A 25,242-nucleotide genomic window follows, 5' to 3' on the forward strand; every position below is an offset into this window, starting at 1 on the left:
AACGCCATGAGCATCACACTCCAGCAAGTAGAGTCTTTATGCACCATTTGCTGTGTTCGAGTTGATGGTGGTTGAAACAAAGTGAAATGTATGAACAGTGTCACAACAAAAATGCTTACGAGAAGAAAACTTGATAATAAAATAAAAATCTAATTCTTACAAATGAAGAAATTAAACCCTGTAAAGGAAACTAGTTCAAGGGGGACCGCGCTTGACATTAAGTCATATACTTAATTTCCCTTTTTGCCAAAGATCTCTGCCAGTTGCCAAATTCATTTTACTAAATAAATACCAAAAAGACAGTTTAGGCACTCCTGTTCCAGCCTCTTCAGTTCTAATGAACCCACCTCTTGTTGCTGAGACAGCCCCCTCTGGCGGTTTGAACTCTTCTGACAGTTGCTGCTTGTGACATGCGCCAGACCAGGACTGCTGAGGTTGATCAGCACTATGCTCCTGTTGATCAGCACTATCAGACAATGTTGTGGACTCTGTTCTTGATGGGGGGGACCCCTCTGAATTGCATGGACAGTTGCTCATTGGCGATGGAAGAAACATTCTGCAGCCACTTCTCCATCCAATGCTGTAGGTTGGCTGCCTACCCTCACATGATAGGGGTTACTAGCGGAGCAGCTAGTCTGCTGTCAAGGGTCCTTCTGTTGACATTGTTTTTGTTTCTACCAGCAGCTCTGCTTTTGTGCCATGGTTTTGTAAGGGATAGCCCCCTTGTTAGGCTGCTTTAATAATATGAAGTTATAAACAAATGTGGTTTCCGATCTATTGATATTATACAAAGATATGCTGAGAAAGGCACACAGTGCTAACAAATAATGACAACTTTTTCTGTATATGACTTTCATTGAAAAGGGATCTAAGTGATGATCATGGCTTGTCTGGGTCGCAAGCTAGTAAATGTTATTCATTTGTTGCTTCAAAGCACATTTCATGCAACTCTTTTAAGACTGATTTATAACAAGGCAGCATCAAAATTTCAAAGCCAGGAATTTCTCATGGAAGGTATTAACTTGACTAATCAATCAATATATATTACAAACATGGCACATCTTCATTTGGTGCCATGTCGATATTACAAAGAAATGTACAATATGGGTCATTCCATGAGCCCAAAGAGAAAAATTTCCAAAAAGAATTTATTCAGTACAAGATGTCTCTCAATCTACAGAGATTAGTGGAAAACTGAAGAGAATTTTATGACCATGGACAAAGAGGAAAAAATGACAGGCTTGACAAATTGGCAAAATGCAGAACTTGACAAATTGGCAAAATGCTGTGCAATGGCAGGTTTGGTCATATCAAAAAGAGGAAAACCAGATGGTTGGATTTCGAAAAATATGTATCACAGCCCACTAGGTCAAAGCTCAAAAGCATTATCTTCATTAAAAGGTATTTAAGTCAAATTTGGCTCCTATCATTATCCCTTGTTTCGTCCCCAAATAGTTCTTTTATCAGACTGCAGGTTGAAACCAGCCTATCTGCATCTGTTTTTAATCTAGTCACTAAAGCAATGTCCCACAGCTTTGAGTCATATTGTTCCAGAAGAGAAGAAGGGTGTCCGTCAACAAACAAGTCATCCTTGCGAGGTAAATTACCATTTGCTTTGCCATCTCCACATAGCAATTCATTTCCACAATGTAAATCCGGCAGTCTTTCTTCTCTACAGGAATCGTTAGAGCTGGTTCCTTCTTTGAATTTTTCATCCTGATGAGAATGAATTCCAGCAGTTCTTATGCACATCAGTGAACTTGACTTACTTCCATGGTTCCATTCAAATGATGTGTATGATTCATTTTGCAAGTCCTGCCCCACAAACAAATCACTTTGGTCACCTTCCACAAGCCTGTGTTGAAAAGGTAATGCAAACCCTCCCATTCGATCATCAATGTCTTCATCCTGGCAATCCATTGCATTGTTATCTTGGTCACAGAAAGTAATCTTGTGAAAGCTCATATTCGTCATGTGCCCCTCTGATAAGTAACCTGTTGTCACTTCATCTTCTTCTTCTGTAGCACCATGAATTTCATCAGAGTCAGAAACCTCATCATCACCTTCACTATCATCAGACTCTGCTTCTGAATCATCATCTTCCTCAATCACCCTGAATCGGTTACTCGGTCCAATTTCAGAGCCATGCCAATCTTCTTCATCATCATCACTGTCAATGTTTTCTGGGTCAATTCTGTTCTGAAGAGCCCTTCGACGAAGAATAAACACATTGAAATAATAGCTCACCAGCTCCTCTTTGCTTCTTGAGGGAAAAGCCACAGAGAGATAATTCCAAAAGTTCTTGTTTGATGACATGGGATTCATACTTACAATATCCCAAAAAGTTTCTTCCTCCGGTCTTGTCCATTTTTCTGACACATTCTCACCCATGTCATCAAAGCCCAACAAAGAAAATGCTTTGCCAAGCTTTAGCTTCAGTTTTTCCCGTTCAGCTTCAATATGTTCCTTGACACAGCGTATAGAATTTTGGTCTGGACACTCACAATCAGTAGATTTGCCTAGTCCTACATAATGATCTTGAAGTTCATTGTTTGATCCAGCCAAGGGCCACACACAATTACCAAGCAATCTATGAGGGATGTCATCATCATGACATGCTTCGGATGACATCAGATCAGAAGAATCACAATTAGAAACGCAGACTTCCGGTCTCCATGGAGGTATTTCAGCTTGATATTCTGGTCCTATAGAAACCTTCTTACAATAATAGTAGCCAAAGCATGCAGCTGACTCAGAGTGAGAAAATTGTTCCTCATTACAGTCAGACTCTACATAAGTTCTAGAACTGAAGTTTCCAGAATCAGAAACAGAGGAAGGAAGCAGCGGACAATGTATTTTCTCTGATTCTTTGCATTCATGAGGCATTGTTTCAATACCACAGAGCATGTCTTTGGTGCTTGGGGAGGAGGCAGAGACCTGAATAACAAAAATAGGAGACAATAAGAAAATTTCTTCTCCTATAGTTATAACAAAGAATACTGAAATCAATATGCAGACAAAAGAAACTATATTGGATTAATAAGACTGTTTTATTAATGTAAAAATATTTTTGAACACTGTAAATTCTTTTTGGTGTGTTTATTATTACTAATTATTAGAATAGGAACTTTGACACGCAGAGGCAGCAGGACTACTATATTAAATTATTAGCAAGTATCATTTGAACAAAGAAGGAAGATTCTTCTCCTCCTACAACAAACATTAAACCTACAGGCTTCCATAACATGCTGAAACAAGTATGCAGATTATAGAAAATTTATTGGATTGATTATAATGTGCTTAATATGACAATTTTAAGAAAAAATTGAAATTTATATATTCTTCTCACTACGTTTATTCTTATAAGTTATCAGGATATACACTTTGCCACACACACAAGCAGAAGTACTCTTATATTAGATTATTAGCCAGTAATAGATAAAATTTAAAATGCCATCAAGTTTCCACAACAAGGGCCATGAATAAACTTCCCACGAAAGCAACCACCAGTCAACAATGAATCAATGATATATAAATGGGGCTCAAACCTGGACTATTCATTAAACCAGGGCATTATGTAAAATCAACTTGGCAATTTCTGAACCTATTTACCAGAAGATCTACACTGATATCATTTTGTTGCATCAGAATAGAGGTTTTATATTTATTTGCTTAGTTCAGATGCAAATTGATCAATAATAAAGTGAGTAAATACAGTTAAATGAAGAGATGTATTCACAAAACATTATAAATTGAGATGTAAACTTATAAAAAATCTGTTTTCTATTTTTCAAACACCTGTCCCTAAGTATTTTGAGGAGGGATATCCTTGTGCATGTTCAGCTTTGTTTTCATAGTGTATATAGGAACCACAGTTTTCAAGCACTTCCATATATGAGATAGAAACATTATTCATAAGATCCCTTGAATGTTAGCATATCTTCACATTGACAATATTTAATTACATCTTTAAGCTCTAAATAACTCCATCATGTTGACACCCTACATGTCAAACCACTTAGCATATGGGAAAACAAACCAGCTAAAGGATACAAGAGACAAGAGACTGTCACAAAATGAGTACTATACACTCAAGTGAGTCAATAAAGTCACTTAAACAACTCATTTATCTTATGGTACATAAAACTGAACAAGATTGAGAATCCTGCCACATTCGAAGCGATACAAAAACTTTAAAATATATAGAAAATAAAATTGAAATGTAGAAACAAATAAAATAATAAACATGTAGTTTACACAAAACATACCTTGTCAAATCAACATCATTTGAAACTCTACCAGATGAAATGTAGAAACAAATAAAATAATAAACATGTAGTTTACACAAACATACCGTGTCAAAATCAACATCATTGGAATCTCTACTAGACAATCTGCCATTGTCAACGCTCGAGACTGACATGCATATTTCAGAATCATTGGCCTTATGTCCATTATATGCTTTTTCCTGTGGTTTTTTAAAATTATATTCACACAAGCTGGAATCTTGAATTATCCCATCAGTCAGCACTTCCTCTACCATTTCTATGCATTGCTCCTGTTTGTGATCACAAACAACGTTTTGACTATGGCCAAGTTCAGTAGTCACAGAACTGTCATTGCTGGTCTTCACAACTACTTGCTTCTCATGAGTTTCATCCCTCTCTGACAAATCAATGCCATCATTAAAGATGATACCCTTGCTAAGGTCTATCTCTCTTGATGAAATCAAGAGCCTGTCTCCACAAAATCTTTCCATGCCATCTGGTTGTGTAAACCCTTGGAGATGCATTTTTCTGTGACTATTATAAGGGACAATTCCACCAATTCCACTTGTCTGATCAAGAATATTTTCTGATTGTCTGTAACATTTAACAGGTTGGCATGATTTTCCATCTTCCAAAGCTCGTTTATTTCGTTTCAGAACCATGGTGAACCCTGCAGCAGTATTCAAGCGACAACTCAATACTCTAGAAACCATATAACTAATAAGAATTGCACAAAAAGGCAAATCTCAGCAGAATTAGCATCATTTGATAAAACTACCATTTATGCTGGTATCTAAGATTTAAAATCTCAACAACAGATTCTAGATTTCAGATAAAGACTAGAAAGCTAACGGGATTTCAGAAATTCACAACATGCTAAAAATTTGACAAATATAGTTCAATTTATTTATACATTGACCTTCATCAGACAGAAAACAACTTATGTAACTAATCATGATGTCCAAATAAGCAAGATTACAACTATTAACACCAAAAATTAGGCAGAATGACAACCAATTGGACTATGGTAAAGTCCGAAACTTGAGAGGATGCTAAACAAAAAAGTCATTTTAAATCCCATGCCTTTCCATTTTCCTGAAATGTTTGTTCTGATAACTGTCATGTTTATGATCTCATGAAGGTACAAGGAATAAGCCTAAGTTCATGGTAAAAAACATCTAGTTTATGCCATTTTACACAGTGCAGATTGAAGTATCATGTGATTCATTTAATTTGCCATGCACTCTTCATGATTAAACAAAAGAAATATAAGAAAGTTGTTTGCAAATATCCACTTGTTGAAGACTGGACTTGTGATGGTTTATTATTTGTCAATGATTGTACAGTTCAAAAGTACAAAAATGAAATCTTGGCAAATACATTTCTACCATTATTAAAACCGACACAAATCATGATTGAATACACTAGCCACTGGTGCCTTAAAACCACAAGTGCATTTTGTATTTATGGTTACTATTTTTGATTAATTTTTACTCTCAAAATATTGTTGATATAGGTTTTGTGTGTCTAAATCAAATATATAACAGATATACCACTTAATCCTTTCACTGCAATTTGATTACCAACAAAGTAAAAATAATATAATTTCCAATTCTATATAAAATATCAAGTACTTCAGAACTCCTCACTACTTTAATATGGCGCAAAAGCATTATTTTGACATTGATGATAACTATTAAAATTAAATTAGACAAAATTATAAATGAGGCATTATCCGATAATAACCAACATGGACATCGAATGGAAAAGACATAAGCATTCAATGTAAAGCTGAAATAAATATTAAGTATTATAATAGTAGCAAAATTAAGGTAACAACAAAAACATATTGTATAATTTTAGATAATCATAAAGAATCCCTGTCCCACTGCCTAACATTATAAAAATATATTTGTGTGTCGCAAAATAAGAAGATTAACATTTGCTGATATAATAATATATTCATATATAATAGACACCACATTATTATAAGCTCTAATCTGCAATCTAAAGAAATCATGACAACGATAGATTGCATCAGATAATCTGAAACATAAATGTACTTAATTTTCTAAAATATGCTTTTTTGTGTAAGCGCACTTTCTTTAACATGTTTATGTAACAACCGCTTAATGAAAAATTTAATAAAAAGATATATTCAAAAAGTTTTAAATAAAATAAAATAAAATATTTATTGCCACTTGTACAATCAAATAATTTATTATAAAATAAGCCCACAGGGATGAGCTTGAGTTGTACGAGAAATAATTTCATAATAAATAGCCGAGAACAAAACCAAGAGAAAATAATTTCCTAATGCAGTATTCTTGAGAAATGTTTTAAATATTTACATAGTAATATTTAAAAAATTAAAATAAAAAAAGTAAATATGAATAACTTATTCCTTCAGCTGCCAATAAATTCTAAATTACTACACAAAAAAATGAGAAAATTAAGGCTTTGAAAACTATTATTAATTTAGGTTATTTTTAAAATTTGAAATTTAAAAAGTAACCAATAATTTAAAGTTTCAGCTAAAAAAAAAAATACAAATTAGTACACAAATTATGAAAAAATTAGGGCTCTAAAAATCATAATTTAGAAGGAAATCAAACTTAAGATTTTTCGAAAATTATTAAAATTATTCTTAAAAATAGCCTATCAGTGAAAAGAATCCGGAGCCTGCCTGCTCAACCAGAATAAATTTAAAGATTAAATTTAACAAATTCAACGCACTTCACGATGAAACCCTTGGTTAAAAGCAAGCCCTAATCTCCTCCCGAACCCAAAAAAAAAAAGAGAAAAACCGCATCCAGCAGCGATCCCATCCAACGAATAACCAAAGGAATCGAAGTAAAACAACCCTAAGTTCATTAAATCAAAGAAACCCTAAGATCATAACCTATTTTCATTCGATTCGAACATTTTCAACAACGGCCATACAAAAATACCTTCTCATTGAAAAAAAAAACGCATAATCTTCACACCCAAATTGCTAAAGATCAAACCCACAAAATCTAAACCCTGTAATGTTCAAAAACATAAATCACAGAAGAGATCAAAATAAATTGAAAGGCCGACCTCAAATCCCTACCTCCCGATCGGCGAATTTACGTGCCGTGCAAGAAATACGAAAGCCCTCGATGATCGAACGGAATTTGGGGAAAGACGGAAAAACCTAGCGTACAAGATTGTCAACGGCAGAGGGTAAAACTGGTCTGAATCGATAGAGGGAACTAAAGGGTATTCGAAAAAAAAATTGTTTGGGCCCAAGATCGAATCAATCGGGCCTGCAACGACTGCGAATCGAAGGCCTATGAGATCTATTAGGGTGTGGCGAAACGAGGGTTTGAACAAGTTTGTATTGTATTTTGGTTAAGGGGTAAAGCCGGCTTTCAAAGATCTCGTAAGCGCGTTCACACGTGAAACAGTTTCGTTCAATGTAAAACTTCTTATTTGTCTTTTCTCGGTTGCTTACCATCCGCCTACCATCATTTCTACTCTTTATTTCTTTATAATACTTTGTAGCCAATCATTTTCATTTTCCTAGTTTATTTAGTCCGTGAAAAAAATTGGTCGGTACAGATTAAGACTTGAAAATGTTGTATTCTCGAGTAGGTACACATGGTTTTTTAAAACCAATGTGTCGAATATTATATGTTTTAAAAAATAAATTGACATATGGTTCTTTTCATACTTTTATGTGATGTATTTTGTAGACCATAAATGTAGAGTTTTTAAGTTTTTTTTTTGAGTTAATTAGATGGAAAATTAAGTAGACTTGTTATTTTAAATGGCAGGTAACTAGTGTAATCTTTTCACCTTCCTAATTTCTTCTTTCAAGTCAAGAGCCATCATATTCTAAAGTTTCAGGACTTGTATTAAGAAAATAGAATTATTGTATACTAATTTTGGATTTATGATTGGGCGAGACAATTTTGCTGGGGTTTTACTGACTTTTTTCAATATTATTATTGGACAAAAATGTGGAGGCTAAGGCGGTTGGAAAGAGAAGAGAATTAATGCAATCAATTGTTATTGATGCCACGACAGAGCAGTGGGCAGTAGAAGTAGGTTAGCATTTATTATGCTAACATCAGAGAGCCACCGACAGTAGAGGTGGATAAACAATGTTCAAATGTTTACCAATTTCGAAATTACAGAATAGCAGTTAGCGTGATTTGCAAAAGCAGAGATATGAAGCTTGGCTATACATGTTAACAGGACCCTTTCCGCTCCTGTGAAGGCTAACAACGATATTACTGTGTTTCAAGTGATTGGCATTTGTGTTACAGTAAATCTAAGCATCCATTGCATATTTTAGTTTGGTTAAAGTTTCATTTTCAATGAGTGCAAATTACTAGGTGCAATGAAGTTTTTTGAGGGAATTTTTTTTGTTCTTGCAGACAGTCGGCAAGTGCGTAATAGATCATTACGTATGTGGGAAGCGTGGCAAGCAGCCTCTCAATAGAACACAGCTTGAAATAACAGTGAGTATTATGTTTTGTCTTTCTTGTTACAGTGTGGATTTGGTTTATAGTTGTGCTATGAGAGGATAATTGTCATTTGCATAAAATGGGTACATAAGAAGGTACTGGAAGTAGGTATAGTATCAGGCAACGTGTGTTGGCTAAATTCATCATTTGTCAAATACTTGGGCACCGATTTAATTGTTAGGCATGTCAAAAACTTTCGACGCTCAGTGCGAAATTTGTCCAAGGAGGGTGTGCTTGTGCATTTCCATTAAAAATGAACTCTAATCTGTCTCAATTACTTCACCAATCAGATCCTTTAGCTCAACTCTCATTCATTTTGCTCCAATTTGTTTGAACTTGAAACTCAAATCGAACCTCAAACCATGGGGCAGAAATAATGATTTTTGGGCATTGGGTCGGATTCTGACCCTATCTGGGCAATTGAACCATGAAACTTTGATCATTTCTATTAAATTCCAGCCCCCATCGCTTGTTTCCTCTCCAAATTTGTAAAATACTTAATGTTTCCTAAGCTGAAGACAAAGAATTGTTCAATACGGAAGGTCTGAAATCGGGTAATTTTTGACCAAAATCCCTGAAAAGCGCCGGCTCCAACTGATTTTAGGCAATCCCAGCCAACAACAGAATATTTCAAAGTCTAGAAACCGGCCAAAATTCTTTCTTTCAACTGGATTTTCCATCAAATTCTGGCACACACCACACTATACTCTTGTTAAATTTCATTTGTCATCATTTCATTCACTACTTCCCATTTCATTTCTTTGTTGTTCCTTTTTAACAACTACTAACACAATTTGCCTCACTTTGTAGTTGCTATTTACTCATCAGTAACATGCTGCTGCTACATATATTAAGAATTACATAAAATATGTAACTTTGCTTTTGGTTTCTCAAACTCACTACTTCCCGCCAATGCAAAAGGCAAGGACTCCTGCTTGCCAGAGCTCTTGTTATTATAGGAAACTGTATAATAGAACACACTAAATACATGTTCAAATAGGCACCCTTGGAATGTAGTGATGTTTCACTTTTATGAACATCTCTTAGATGTAATATATACTAATACAAAACCACTAACAAAATATGACAATTTATTTTTAAAAACTTATGATATTATTTGACACATTGGAGATGTTCTAAAAATAAATCGACATATTTTGTTAGTGGTTTTGTGTTAATATTTATTACATCTAATAAGAGATGTTCATAAAAGTGAAGTATCACTATATTTTAAGTGCACCTATTTTAATACGTATTTAGCGTGTTCAATTATAGAATTTCTTTTAATATTAAGTCCACTTAACTCTATATCTAATTGATTCAAAAAAAATTATGTAATGTCCATATTTTTTAGTTATCATGGATTTGATGGATTCATACTATTATTGGGTCCTTGCAAGCTGATATTGATGTTTAGGGGACCTTTATGTGGAGTTATTAAGCTCTCCAATGGCCTATGGTGTGTTTTGGCTCTATTTTTGAAAGACTTATTATTTATAGTAAGTCAATTGTTGGTTTCAATGAGCTCAGATGAGTTATAGGAATTAAGTGATGCTCTCATGGATACTTTCAAATTTGTTTTCTAGCTTCTGGTTTGGGCTCCAAGAATATTAGAGGGAGCATTTATTTTTAGTAAGTCACCCCGTCAAGTTTATTCACCATCTTCTTTCATCTAGATTGCTCGTGTTGAATAATTATGATGCTTCTTCAGTCTTTCACTAGATAAGTGAATAATTATCATTATTCAATTAAATATGTTGAGGTTGTTATTTCGTCGGTATTGTATATTGGCCACCTTAGGGTCATAGTTCATTGGAACCGAGTTGAAAACATTTAAATCTAGGACACAAGAAATAATGACCTTTTGTGTTGAAAAAGGACATTTTGGGGAGCCAAAGAAAATTAATGCATTGTATTATGCATCTAGGTATAAAGCAAAAAGGATTTTAAGTAAAAGGTGTGTAGTTGAGGTTAAGTTGCAAAATCAAGATTATAAATATTGCTCCCATTATGAGAGTTGATCATTCAATTGTTTAATTTTCTTTTGTTGCTTAGTTGATAGGCTTTTCTCATTTGTGAATTTAATTCTCTTGTTGAGGTATAAGGGTTCAACATTGAGGTATTACCCTATCGTTGAAGTATAGTAAAGTTTAGAGTTTGTGAATTTTGAGAATTTCATTATGGCTTCTCATACTATTCATACTATAACTGAGAAGTCAAATGCATGCATGTAGATTTGGGTTGGTTGAGAATCTGTGACATTTTCTGTTGAAGGTTCGGTTTGTGTTTGAAAGGATGAGGTTTGTGATTTTGATGCCTACATTTTTTCATAAGGGGTTGGACATGTTATTGGTGATGTCATCATTGGTATCGAGCAACATTTTGGAGGTATTTTCACTAGTTATTATTACATAACTAGGTAATGTTTCATGTTTTTGGGGTTGCATATACAACTGGAAGCCTAAATGTGAATCCAATGAGCCATATGTTTGATTTAGGAGGCCCTATGAATTGTTTTAGAGGCCCTACAATTTTTCTATAAGCTTTGCATTCTAGTTTTTGGGGCCTACAATAAAGATTTAAGGCTTTGTGTTCAAGTTTGAAGGTGTTGGATTGAATTGGCAAAGATTGTTGTAGTTGCATGTGGAGTGGAGAGATTTAGTTGGGTACAATTTTGGAATTCTTGTGTTAGAATCTCAACATTATAAAGAAGTTTCATGTTTGACTATTATAGCATATCATTCCTAGGTTGCAAGCTATGGTGAAGTTGAATGTTTATTGTGCAAATCATTTCCAAGTTTTGGGTTCTTAATTTTAATGAATGAAATGTAACTTGTAATAGCTTTTGAACAAATACTGAATGGTAGAAGAAATAGTTTCTATGTTGTTCATCACTAAACTAGTAACATAACTTAACGAGCCAATTTTTGCAAAGGCATCATAATTAATTGAAAACTATTGCCATTTGGAAATACATAAATTGATGATTAGATCAGACTAGAGCAATTTACTTAGATATTCAATAGCTCACTAGCTGGTAGGGGAAAATGCTCACCAAGTGTTTGACGAAATAGCAAACCATTGAATTGTGAAAGAAATCGAGGTTTGATTAAGCTATATCTAGTTGAGGGTTATTACATTTCTGTTCTACAAAATACATCACATAAAATAAAGATTATATAAAGTGAAAATAAAATGCTTTCCATAAAAGTCATTTAGGTATGGTAAACAAGATCTGCATTCTCTTAAGTTCTTGTGGATATTTTGATTATGTAAAGATGGATTTCATAAGGTTGTGTTTTCAAGCACAGAGTGGAATTTTTTCCCTCATTTCTCAAAGTATCTTGAAATTTTTTACATATCTTGTAAGTGGTCCTTCCTAACAACTTGGTTTTTATGAACTATAATTTGTTTACTTAATAGATGTGCATAAGAGTAAAGCTTCACTACATGCACATATTTATTGACTTATTGCTAGATAGACTATATAGTTGACTCAAAAAACCTTACATTTATGTTGTAATATACATCACATTAAACAATGGCTAATATTTAAAGTGAAAAAAAAAAATTACTCAAAATTATCTAGATAAATTAAACAAGATTTCTATTCCCTTGAGTTCTTATTCTTATTTTGGATGTGTATATCAATTTTGGTATTTGAGATGTAATGTGGTAGAAATAATGACATACATTTTTCATGTAATTATTTAATAAAATGGTTATGGAATCAAAACAAAAATTGCATAGGATGTAATAGGAAAGAAAGACAACAAAAATGATAAGTGCAATAGGAAGGAAGCAATAATTATTGGAATGTTAAGTAAGCTTGAAACAACTTAAAACATATTGAAGGATGTGAGAAATGAATTAGGATACACCCTTGTGCATTATGGATTATTTTTTAATATTTTATTGTAACATATTTATTATAGTAGAAGGAGATAATTTATAGTCAGGTTCATAATTTCCTCAACTAAGAAGTTTTGGGCTAAACCTTTCCCATTTCATCTTTGGGCAACTACCATAATATATGCTCAACTTCTTTACATTTGAATATAAGACCATTGCCAACTAGATTCCTATTCGTTGTCACCAAATCCCTTCCTCTATCTTAATCTCTTTCATTTCTGGAGTAGGGTTTATTATAGATACCATAAAATGCATGTATTCGAGGAAACAAACTATAATCATATCATTTAACAACTTCCCAAGCTCTCGTAAAAACAATTAGCATGTTTCCAATATTCTTTAGGGTTTCCTTATCCCTATACCATGAGGGAGATCCTTCAACCTAATCCAAATACAAACCTCTTTGATGGCTACTATATTGGGATCAAAATTTGGTGCCCACTCCTTTAAATTAAAAACCCTTCCACCATCATGAATGGGCCATTATTGATGACCACTCTTTATCTTTTTTCTATTGGACACATAACTATGCAAAAGCCATTTGCAAGCATTTTTAAAATACAGTCTTCACCGTAGTACTCACCACACCAAATGGTCCATTTCCCTCCCCATCTCTTTTAAAATCTTTGGAGAAAGTTGACCATTCCCCTCCCTATCTCATGAAAAAAGGCACGAGCCTTGAGAAAAATAAAAGAGTCACTCTATTCTCTATTTTCTAACAATAATGCCACCACCCTAGTGTGAATAGGATTGAGCATTACCTTGTTAAGATCCTCATTCACATTCAACTACTTTTGATGGCAAATTTTCCTTTCCAACTATTTTGTAAGTGGTCCTTCCTAACAACGTAGCTTTTATGAACTATAATTTATTTACTTAATAGATGTGTGTAAGAGTAAAGCTTCACTACATGTGTACATATTTATTGACTTATGACTAGATAGACTATATAGTTGAATCAAAAAATCTTACAATTATGTTGTACAATATACATCACTTTAAACAATGAATAATATTTAAATGCGAAAAAAATGTTTTACATTAAATTATCTAGACTAATTAAACACGATTCCTATTCTCTCAAGTTCTTAATCATATTTTGGATATGTAAATCGATTTTGGATATATAAATCAATTATTATGATTGAGATGTATTGTGGTAGAAATAATGATATACATTTTTATGTTATTATCGAATAAAATGGTAATGGAAACAAGAAAATAATTATATAAGATGTAATAGGAAAAAAAACATAAAAAATGACAAGTGCAATTAGAAGAAAGCAATAATTATTGGAATGTTAAGTAAGCTCAAGAAACAACTTAAAACATATTGAAGGCTATGAGAATTGAATTAGGATAAACCCTTGTGCATTATGGATTATTTTTAAAAATATTTTATTGTAACATATTTATTATAGTAGAAGGAGATAATTTATAGTTAGGTTCGTAAATTCCTCAACTGAGAATTTTATGGCTAAACCTTTCCCCTTTCCATGTTTGGGCAAATACCATACATGCGCTCAATTTCTTTACATTTTGAATATGAGACCATTGTTAGCTAGATTTCTATTAGTTGTCACCAAATCCCTTCCTCTATCTTACTGTCTTTTATTTTTGGATGAGGGTGTATTGTTTACCATAAAATGCATATTCAAGGAAACATACTATAACCAGATTATTCAACAAATTCCTTGTCTCTCATAAAAATACTTAACTTGCTTCCAATATTCTTTAAGGTCTTCTTATCCTGATACTCATGATGGAGATTCTTCAACCTAATCCAAACACACAATTATTTAATGTATGCTATATTAGGATCAAAATTTGGCACATCCAATCCTTCAAATTAAAAACCCTTCCCCCCATCATGAATGGGCCACTATTGATAATCCACTTTTTATCTTTTTTTGTCGGACACATAACTAGGAAAAAGCCATCTGGAAGCATTTTTAAAACATAGTCTTCACCCTAGTACTCACCACACCAAACCCTACTCCTGGATAAAGTTGGCCATTCCCCTCCCCATTTCATGAAAAAAGGCATGAGCCTCGAGAAAAATAAAAGAGTTACTCTATTCACTATTTTCTAACAATAATGACACAACCCTAGTGTGAATAGGGTTGGACATTACCTTGTTAAGATCCTCATTCACATTCTACTGTTTTCGGTGCCAAAACTTCCATTCCAACTATTTTGAACCCACCCTATTAGCCACACACAAATATGAAAACACTGGCTAGTCCCTTGTGGATTTTATTTGGCTTGTTGAACATCATTCTCCAAGTTAAACAATTCAAACCATTACTTGACTACAACCTTTCATGCTCTATATGGTTTCTTCCACTTGTACTTTTAAGCAAAACCTCCAATCATTTTGTGAAAGGCCATTTGGACTATGATCCCCTATTGTATTGCAACCCTTGATGCTATAAAAAATCCTACACATGTTGCAATTCCACCATAATCACCCTTTTCTTATTCAGTGCAAAAAAACAAGCTAGGAATGTAATCTCTAGGTGGAATGCAATTACCCCACTCTATATCCTAAGAGTGAATCAAGATACAATATCCTGGAAACCTCTTAATTATTGACATAGTAGGGAGTAATTTCGTGAGGTTTGAACCTTGGTTGTAGGAACTATAGACAAGAATTCCCACTTTTTCACCAAAAATATATAATGATTTAATCATTATTTTAATATTACTATTATTTATATTATAATTAATTTAGAATTGTATTATACAATTATTTAACTATTTATCAAATCTTCTTTTTAGAAAGTGGACATCACACACCACCATGAGTCCATGAGAGTTACCCTTATAATTACCTCCATGAGAACAACTAAAAACAACCACAGAAAAGGAGAAGGGGGCCAAATAGAAAAAATAAGGCCAAACATTCAACACAAGACACATGCCTATGAAAAGGCTAACCCAAACTACACTTCAACATGTAGTGGAAGACACCCCAAAGGCAAGGAGAACAACCCCACCACACCTTAGAGAATCCATGAAGCTCTAACCGAATAAGGGAGAGGTTGCAAAACAATGATGACTGGCAACAAAAGTAAAGGGAAACACACCTTACTACCACCAAAGAGAAACATCCTCTTAACTAAGCACACATATCTCTACAAGAAAGCCTTGTGACTAAAGGGAAATTCCCCATTAGACTTCAAATTGACACAAAAGGCACCAACAAGGACTAAAACAACACATGCCATGTCACTATAGTAGGCACTAGAGAAAACCAAATGAAAGACCCACCATTGTAGTCGAGGGAAGGGAAATGCCATATCCATCCACAAACAAGGAGAAACAAAGCCTCTCTTATCTTTATCAGCCAAAACTTCCCATGAATTTCCCTTCTCTACACCTCCCTCGCTATTAAAAACCCTAAACCCACTCTCACTCCTCATCCCTTTACACATTTCTCCTATTTTTTTGTGTTCTCTATATTGTTTGGTTGTAATATTCATCCAATTTTTTTAATTGACCCCTCTTTCAAACGATTTGTGTTTTTTTTGTTAAAAGTAAAAAGGGGACATTTTTTTTTGTTGCATAAGTTCGTCCAACTAGTAGAGAGATGACATCCAACAATATAATTATGAGGTTTAGCATATATTAAAATTATTCAATTGGTAGGGATAGAGCCCTATGTCAATGGTCCTATAACATCTAATTCAAATACAAAGCATCATCTAATTAGAAAGACAAGATTTGAATGATATGATGTTTTAAAGACATTAAGTAAACTTAGGTACACAATCACACATATAACATGAATTTTTCATGCAAAATAATTTTATCCTCCAACATCTAAACAACAATCTAAAACATATATTTTACCAAAATCAAGTAGTCGTAAAATTTAAATTTAAATTCTACGGTTTCCAACGGTACAGTCTCTTCGGCATAGATTTATATCCAGTCTTTGCGACCTTCTCGCGATGACTCCGAAAAGGAATATAATGATCTAAATGTTTGCCGCGCAATTTAAAAGAAAGCATGAAGGTCGGAAGTCAATATTAGCCGTTTACATGTACCATTTCCCAAATGTTATGAGCTGCTCCTATCATCTCTGCGGACAGAGTCAAATGTATGTTTCTGTTTTTTTCCGTTAATGATCATTAGATTTTTGTGTTATTGTATGTTAACAGGATTTTGGAAGAACAGAGTGATTAGGATAATTGTTTCAATTTGGAAATCTAAAGAATGATACAGCACGAATGATAATTTATAAAGAATTTAATGGTAAAGCACAATGACAAAGAAACAAAAGAACAGGGAAGCACGGGAAACAATACTATTTTTCAGTATACATTTAAACTCTTTGAGGCCTATTTGTGTAGTATTTATATTACAGATATCTAAACGATAAGAAGTAGGAGATAAAAATTGTTTCAAACTAAGGCGTGGAGGTTTCAGCGAACTCTATAACAATAGATGCAAAACACGATAAATAGCCTCAATGGGTACAGGTCATTATTAAATTTAAATGCACTGCGCTTACTTAGTTGTATGTACCTGACAGAGAAATTGGGCAGTCTGAACAAGGACGATTGCTCATGAGGGATAAATCTGCTTGCCCTCCCACTGCAAGGTTTCATTGAAGCCTGCCTTTCAGGGTAACAATTTGGGAGATATCAAATTTACAACAAACATATTCTGTTGTTTTTGAGTATAATTGTAGAGGTTGTTATTAGAATTTTTTAACTCTACATTTTTTGTTTTTTATTCGCCTCTTTCTGGCCTCTTATATTCATTACGACGAGATGGTTAGGGAAGCCTCGGGAGAGCTGTCATTGTGGGCATCTAAATGACAACACAATGTGAAATAAAAATAACAAATCTAAAGTTTCCAATGGATCAGAAATAACAATAACAAAGCAAAAGTTTGCAGTCGAGTATGTGTGTGTGTGATTACAACTGGATATGAAGAACTTGATGTTTAGACTATAATTGCATAGAGGGGCCTTGCCAAATTCTTTAAGTGAGAGTTGGGGATAAAAATGAGGAGCCTATTTTGAAGCACGGGTCCCTTATTAGGATATGGAGTGTTGTACAACTTGCATAATGTTTAATTGATTATTATTATTATTATGTAGTGCACCTAAGGGACCTCAAGATACATGCATCACATTGGGTTAGCATTCTCAGGGCTATTTTGGCATAATAGAATACTTAGTCTTCCAATTGAAACACCAAATCTCCATTTTCTTGAATAAGGATGTTCATATGCTAAACAATGTATAGGGATTGTGTGATCAAATGAGTCAACCCCAAGGTTCCTTCTTATTGTAGACTTTCACTTAGGTGTAATGATATGATATGCCAGGTTCCACAAAGGGACCTATGATGTTCATTTAGTGGATATCGACACTTAACTACTTTTCAACCAAACAAATTACAAAGCTAAAGGGTTTAGAAAGCTATTCAAATCCTCGAATGCAAAAAACTCTAAACACCTTTGTGACTCTACTGGACTTAGCTTACCCATCAACATCAACAACGCTAGTGTGATCTCCTAAGATATTAATATAAGATGCTCAAACTATTACAACCCCATTAACACAAGCCGCCGATGCATATCAATGAGCAAGCAATAATCAAAGTAAAGCTCATAAATATGCCATTTGGCCATGCAAGACAAACTTACAATCAACAAGCAACTACTGGTTTAGTCTACGCATGCTTGCACAAGGTGCAATCAAAATACCTTCCATTCAACTAAACATTACTTCTAATCAACATGAAATAAAAGCTTAATCTAAGTGAGGAAATGTAGAAACCATCCAATACAAGTATTATGCCATGAAGACCAACACTGAATTAGCAATTACTTTGATAACATTATGGCAACAATTTCAACAAATCTCCCCCCTTTTACAAATGATAGGGCCTTGGGCCTTTATTGTAGTTCAATTACAATGGATGACCAAGATCAATTCAAGATCAAGGGCTCAGATCAATCCACTAAAGCCCTAGTTTAACTAATGGCTATAAGCATAGAATGCTTGTCCAATTACATCAAAGCACCACCTTGTGGGCAATAAGAAAACTACAATGCTTTTGAGAGCCAATGAGAAAATATCCTAGGTATAAACTCTAGGTAGAATTGACATGTACATTTGGCATTATGTGATTGTGTGTTGGACATGTGCAAATGAAGACTTTTGATTGGTTGAAGATGAGTGGGCACCACCTTAACATGTTTATCTTAGATCAATTTCTTGGTGATGAGAAAATACCTCTTGATACTCAAATTATCAAGCCTTTAGTTGTGATGGCTATTCCCAAATTGCTTTATCTTCATTAGCTTTCTCCATCCTTTCTTATTTTGGCTTCTTGGCCTCAATGTTCTAATGGTTTCATGTAGCTGCAATAATCTACTTGGTTCAATTGAACTTAGATTCTCTAGGGGTATTCAAGTTGATAATAATATATCTTTACTTGTAGACTTACCCATTTTCTTGCATAAGTTATGCTTTGATATCCATTTTTATAATCTAATCTTGAACTTGGATTCCCATCTTTTCTTTGATCTTCAACCTCAAACCATCTTCTTGCTTGAACTCTTGAACTTGATATTGCCACAGTCCCTCGTTCTCTAAGCATCTCCTTCCTTCAAAGTTCCCTTGCAAAACAAAAGAGACGATTGCATTAAGCTCATAAAATGTTGAACATAGACAAAAATAGATTATGTCAAGATAAAACAACTTTTAAAATTATTATTTAGGCATGATGCTTGGATGAAAGAAACTTTACTTGTAAATAATCTTGAGAACAATCAAATATTAGTATCGATAATTCTCAACTTAGATTCAAATCACGGTCTTTTAAATTGTCAACTTTGATTGTCATGCCTAGTAAATTTCTGATTTCCTGATTGCACCCTTGTTTGTGAATATGGTCTATTTTTCAAGAGTGTCTGACCAAGACAAGTCTTTCTCATCAAATTTGGGTTCAATTCCTATTGGCAAGGTTGAATTGCTTGGTTCCTAGGGGCTGGTAGAAATCAGGGGGCTGAAGTCCCAATTTGGGACTTGGAATGGTTGGATTCTGACCTCTCTAAGTCCAACCTCATTCAAATATTCACCTTCTCTAATATTCTCTCTTAATTTTCACACTGAAAATCTAATGACGGATTGATCCTTAGCTCAATTTGAGATAGAATCATGGATTCTCTGCTCCTAAAGATCTGATTTCATTCTTGAGATGGAGAACTTTCCCTTTTATCAGCTCTTATCGAACTTGGCATAGCTTGGACTGACTTCCCTCATGATGGGAAGTTGGAAACTGATATGATGTCAAAAATGTTCTTTTTTCAATGGTGAGAATTTGAGGTCTGAAGTCCCAGCTTGGAGGTTGGATTCTGACCTTCCCAAGTCCTGTCTTCATGCCAATTTTGCCTTGAAATCCTATGCCATTTTGATCTCAAACAATCTTCACTTCTCTTTCAACTTTCGCATTTGATGGCTTGAATCTTAGTTTCACCTTGAAATGTTAGACTTAATCATGTCCTTTCCCCTTGATTGCAGGTCTGCTTGTACTTCGATGGGAAAGCTGATATTTAGCTCACTAAAATAAAACATGTATTGGTGAGGAATCTTGATTTTTAAGTTGAAGTTCATATATTTTCATGCAAGTTGTAAGAAATCAACATTTGATCAGAAAGAGTAGGCGGAATTTTAGTGTCCCAAGTCCCACCTTGGACATGGGGTAGTCGGATTCCAACCTTTCCATGTTCAGTCTTGGACATGGGGCGGTTGGAATCTGACATCCCCAAGTCCAGGCATAATGTCCTCTCCATTAGATCTCCACTTCATTTTAAAATGTTCATTTTAAAATGAATTTAATCCACTTTTTCTTTCTTCATCCCCACTTGAATTTCATCTCAAAATTCCCCTTGTTTGATCAGATTGCAAAGGTTATAATAAGTTTGATGTTGCTTTCACCTTGATTCCAGATTTTCTTTCCTTTCCAAAGTCTGATTTTCATGTTTTCCTTGAAAAATTGATCTTTCTATGTGCCCAAACAAGTCTAATTTGGAAGGAAAATTATGTTTTACATCTTGCCCCTATAGTTCCATGCAAGGATGCCCATGGAATTGATGTCTTCTCAAGATAAGAGGGCTTGAATTTGAGGGTTGAAGTCCCAAGTTGGAAGATGAGGTGGTTGGATTCCAACCTTCCCATGTCCAAGCTTGGACATGATGTGGTCGTATTCTGACCTCCCCATGTATCTTCTTTTCTCGTCATGCCCAAATACTTTTTTCCTTGCAATTTCGTGGATACTATTTTCCAAATTCAAATTTCTTCATGAGTTTCAATTTATTTATTACTCAGATTTGACCCAAAAAGATCTTAAGTTTTCACGTTTTTCCCACTAGATTTGCTTCAGTGTTTTTACTTTTCCCTTAGATTGTTTTCATCTTTCTTCTCCAAGTGGTTGTCTCTACCCTTGCTTTCATTATCTTCCAATGAAGAGGGCTTGAAATCGTCTTTCTATTGTTAGCAAATTGTAAGCCTTTAAAGTTAGGTCATGCATTGAGGTATTGCTTATGATTTCACTCCTTTCCAACTCAACCATTCTAGGATTTGCCTAAGGATGAGCTCCTCACAGCTCCACTCTTCTCCCATTAACTTATCTTGACTCTTAATTAGACCAAAAATTGCCAAAAATTATCCCCTAGGCTTGGAGACTCCAAAATCTACGATTATACTAAGACCCCTACTTACTACCAAGATGAGTTGCTCCCCATTTTCAATGGGGTGATGATGTGAAAACCTCAAACAAGTCTTAGTAAAGTGAGAGCTTAGTACCTAATGTTAAATGATGGGTTGATCGTTTTCCAATCTCATGGTATGTCACATGGTTTTATGTAATAGCACTTGGTGGTTTTGTGTGAGTTGGATTCTATAAAAGCAAGCACATGGGTAGTTGTCTAGGGTTGGTTGGGTGACATTTTTGGTTAAGGGGTTGTGAGCATCTTTTGGTTGTGTTTGTGAGTGTTTGATGCATGGCATGGGTTCTATGGTTACACACTTGTTTACATTCAATGCTCATAGAGAGCTTGCATTTCAAAAATGTTCACAAAGGACTCTGAAGTTGTATTGTAATGATTTCATTGCTGAATAATACACGAGTGATAAATGCTTTTGGAGGCTGTGTTTTCACCTTCTTGAGGGTTTTCCTAGGGTGTATCTAGTATCATCTTGGATGGTATGCTGTCTATTCTTTTGCATATAGACTCTAAATTTTTTCTGCTTAGAATCCTCTATTTGGGTTATGTGGAGACTTGTCATATATGGCTAGAGATTTCCAAACACCCTTGGATTTTTTAATTCTCCCCGTCAAAGAATTTGGAGTGAAAAAGGACATGCTTCTCTGAGAAGTTATAGTAACTAAATAATAATAGGGAAACAGAAGAATGGCATGCAAGGTGTGTAATGTCCCTTTTGGGAATATTGCTCTATTTTGCCTTGAAACCATTATTTCAGTTGGAAAATGAAATAAAGAACATTTAAGAATACAAATTTACTAATAGCAGTGCCTTCTGTAAGAGAAACCAGTCTACGTTTTTGTGGGCAGTATTACTCACCAGATATTAACATTTAATCATATGCCATAATATTATATATCATAGTAATCATTAGTAAAAGCCATGTTATCGATAAACATCATTCATATTAAAACCCAAATAAGTCATTTCTTTTTCAAAATAGGTTCTTATAATAGTCTCATTAGGAATTTGTTGAACATTTTCAGATTGCAGTCATCTCTATTTCATGAACACATATGCATCAAAATAGCCATAAACCCCTTTGTGCCTTCTCGGATACGGATTTCCCCATATAGAATTTGGATATGTATTAGGTACAGCCAGAATACACATTGAATACTATACCTATGCACTCTACTATTTTTTCATATATTGTAAAGTGTTAAATTAACTAATTAATGTAGCATTTATGTGTTTATATTGCTTCAAGTAACAAAAATCTCCTCTATAACTCAGAAAATTGTGTTAAATACAAGTGTATGTGTTTTTTAGTAACGTTGTATCCGACCGTATCCATATTGATATTTGGGGTCTTAAAATATGGTCATATCTATATCCATAGTTGTATTTGTATCCGTGTCCATGCAACTTTGATATGCATAGTTCTATAAATCTACTTATCTATCAACATTACCTCTTAAATAGTATTGCTGCTAATGTTAGTTCAGTTCCAAGTTTTAGGTTTTGCTTATTCTCATTGATCATCACATTTTAATCCTCCACAGATGCCTTCTCCTAATGAATTGTCATTCTATTTATATCTTCAATTGGAGGGGGCAGTCACACCTCTTCATCAATTTTTTTGCAAGGAGTCACTGTCCTTCATAATGGAGCGCTATCATTAATTTAGTTGTCATGCTCTTAGATGACTGGGGCCTAAAGGTTAATATTAGTTGGCCTTCCCATTCAATTCCATGCACCTTGGTCAACCTATAATACAAGTTTATAACCTTAATGGGTCTTAGTCAGCCTCCAAACAATGAAATGCTAATATATTTTATTTTATCTAGTTGACCTCCCTTGTTAAGTCGCTGATCTGAAATCATTTCTCAATTCTCTATTATTTTATTCTAGTTGCTCACTTGATGTCCTCTACTTTATTGCCTAGTCATTGTTATCAAGTGAGGCTATGCTTTGAGTTGTAAAAAACAAAGTTTTCATGCAGGGGCATGATAGTCTGCCTTTCCCAATATTTTTTGTCCTCAATCAATTTTAGTGTGAAAACATCATAAAGAGAGTGTTTAAGATGATATTGAAAGGCTTAGTTTATTCAACTTTTAAAGTTTCTTTTATGAGGATATATTTCAGAATTCAGTTCTGCTATGCCACTATGATATTATCTCAAGTTGTAAATTGGAACTAGGATAGATGTTGTCAAAAAATCTCAACAACATAACTGAGAGTTGGAAATTTGGAAGGTCCATAAGTCTTTAGGAATGAAAATCATCAACATTAAGAATCGATCACTATAAGAATGCCATGGATATCTCTTTGAGTCAAGGCAAGAGATGAGCTTCTCATATATTATGACAAGGATTAGATGCATGTCACACATATATGACCTCTCATGTGATGTTTTATGTTGCCTTAGTGCACAATATTCCTACAAGTATGACCTTTCACGGCTTACATAAGCTGAGATGTGACAATCACTTCCTTTCTTTCTACTTGAGGCAAAATTTCCTGTAATCGGAGATGAAGAAGAACTCACTAAATTATTCCACATTACGATTCTAGTCAAGGCTAAGAAGAGTAAACTTTTGTAGGAGAGAGCTGATCTTTGAGTTTGGAACTTAGATCCTTGTAACAACAAGTGTAGCACATTACTATCAGTCCACAACCTTTGGATTAGTTTGTAAAAAGTATTGTTTTAAAGCAGTATTGTTGAGTTTCAGAATTTCTCACTTCCTAATAATGTTTGCATAGAAGTTTGAACTTTAAGTACTTTAAATAGGATCTTATCTATTTGTTGAATATAGGGGCGTGTTCTAGGCTCACCAGATATTGTAGTGTTGATTCTGAACAACTAATTGATGAGATCTTTGAAGGTTGCATAGGGTAATCAACATTAATTCAACAAGGAATATATACTACATTACCAGATTCTTCTGGATATCTGCTGGGTTTTGGTCCAGTCCAGCCCAAATATGGGTCCAGATTTGGTCCATTCTAGGTTCAGACAAGCACCTACAAAAGCCCCATGGGTTTGACTTGGAGAATTAGTGGACAATTTGAAGACTTTTGATGGTATTTGATCAGTGATAGCGGATTGTTAAAGCTGACATTATTATTATTGAACTGAAACATTGATACGATGGTGTATTTTGGCATTTTGCTATGTTATTTGGACTCAAGCGCACACACACACACACACACACACACACACACATGGTGGTGTATTATGCTATGCTATTTTATTATTAGCATAGTGGTGTAGTATGAACTTGTTTTCTGTTGTATATATGTATATTTAAACTTTACCTTTTTATTATTTATATGTTTTGTATGGATGAACCAAAAACAAACTCAAACCCTCCCCCAATTTTTTCTAATTGAACCCACAAATCCGAATTCAAACTGGAAGTAGCAATTTATGATATATATATATATATATATATTAGATAAGTCTATGGGACTCATGCATAGTCGACTAATTGTGTACCTAAACAATCTTGGCTGAGACTTAAAACCATTTCTTGGTTAATTGCATGAATAGAATTCTGTTAACCAGTCATTAAATTTTGATCTATATTCACGTCAACTTAATGCAATAGTCCCCATACAGCACACAAACACTATACTAGCAAACACTAGATATATACATGAGTTAAATCCAACAATTCTCACTTTCATTTCTGAAGGTTATATATTGTTATTGAGAATTGTGGGCCTAACTTTGGCTCTCAGTTACATTCCTAGGCTTAGAAGCCAGTCATAGTGCTTGCCAAAAAACAACTTTAACACAGATTAATATCAACTTATTTGTTCTCTATAC

The 25,242-nt window shown here is 34.1% G+C and overlaps 2 protein-coding genes across 3 annotated transcripts in view; one reads left to right on the forward strand and one right to left on the reverse strand.

Annotated features, from left to right (window-relative positions):
- Positions 1-1,001: 1,001 nt before the first annotated feature.
- Positions 1,002-7,750, reverse strand: LOC149558368 (uncharacterized). Of its 2 annotated transcripts, none has more exons than XM_089832632.1 (3): positions 7,363-7,750; positions 4,355-4,938; positions 1,002-2,937 (listed from the first exon to the last, which is right to left on the reverse strand). In XM_089832632.1, the coding sequence occupies exons 2-3, from the start codon at positions 4,928-4,930 to the stop codon at positions 1,411-1,413; spliced, it is 2,103 nt and encodes a 700-aa protein (XP_089688758.1). In that variant the 5' UTR covers positions 4,931-4,938; positions 7,363-7,750; the 3' UTR covers positions 1,002-1,410. The 2 variants fall into 2 exon arrangements, with proteins under 2 accessions (XP_089688758.1, XP_089688759.1); XM_089832633.1 differs by lacking the exon at positions 7,363-7,750 and adding an exon at positions 7,220-7,323.
- A 502-nt stretch (positions 7,751-8,252) lies between these two features.
- Positions 8,253-25,242, forward strand: part of LOC149558369 (uncharacterized) — a 41,018-nt gene continuing 24,028 nt past the window's right edge. Inside the window, exons 1-3 of the mRNA XM_089830800.1 lie at positions 8,253-8,269; positions 8,493-8,562; positions 8,675-8,758. Of these exons, the coding sequence (XP_089686926.1) occupies positions 8,253-8,269; positions 8,493-8,562; positions 8,675-8,758 (171 nt within the window). The remainder of the gene's footprint in view (positions 8,270-8,492; positions 8,563-8,674; positions 8,759-25,242) is intronic.

Source organism: Cupressus sempervirens, chromosome 5 (genome assembly GCF_028749045.1).
Source record: "Cupressus sempervirens isolate cs-2001-9-10 chromosome 5, ASM2874904v1, whole genome shotgun sequence".
In the NCBI taxonomy this organism is placed as follows: Eukaryota; Viridiplantae; Streptophyta; class Pinopsida; order Cupressales; family Cupressaceae; genus Cupressus; species Cupressus sempervirens.

Coding starts and splice junctions, on each gene's coding strand:
- LOC149558368 (XM_089832632.1), bottom strand. CDS start 4,930: ATGGTTCTGAAACGAAATAAACGAGCTTTGGAAGATGGAAAATCATGC. Junction 2,938..4,354: donor ATGATGTTGATTTTGACACG/GTATGTTTGTGT, acceptor TTTGTTATTCAG/GTCTCTGCCTCCTCCCCAAG.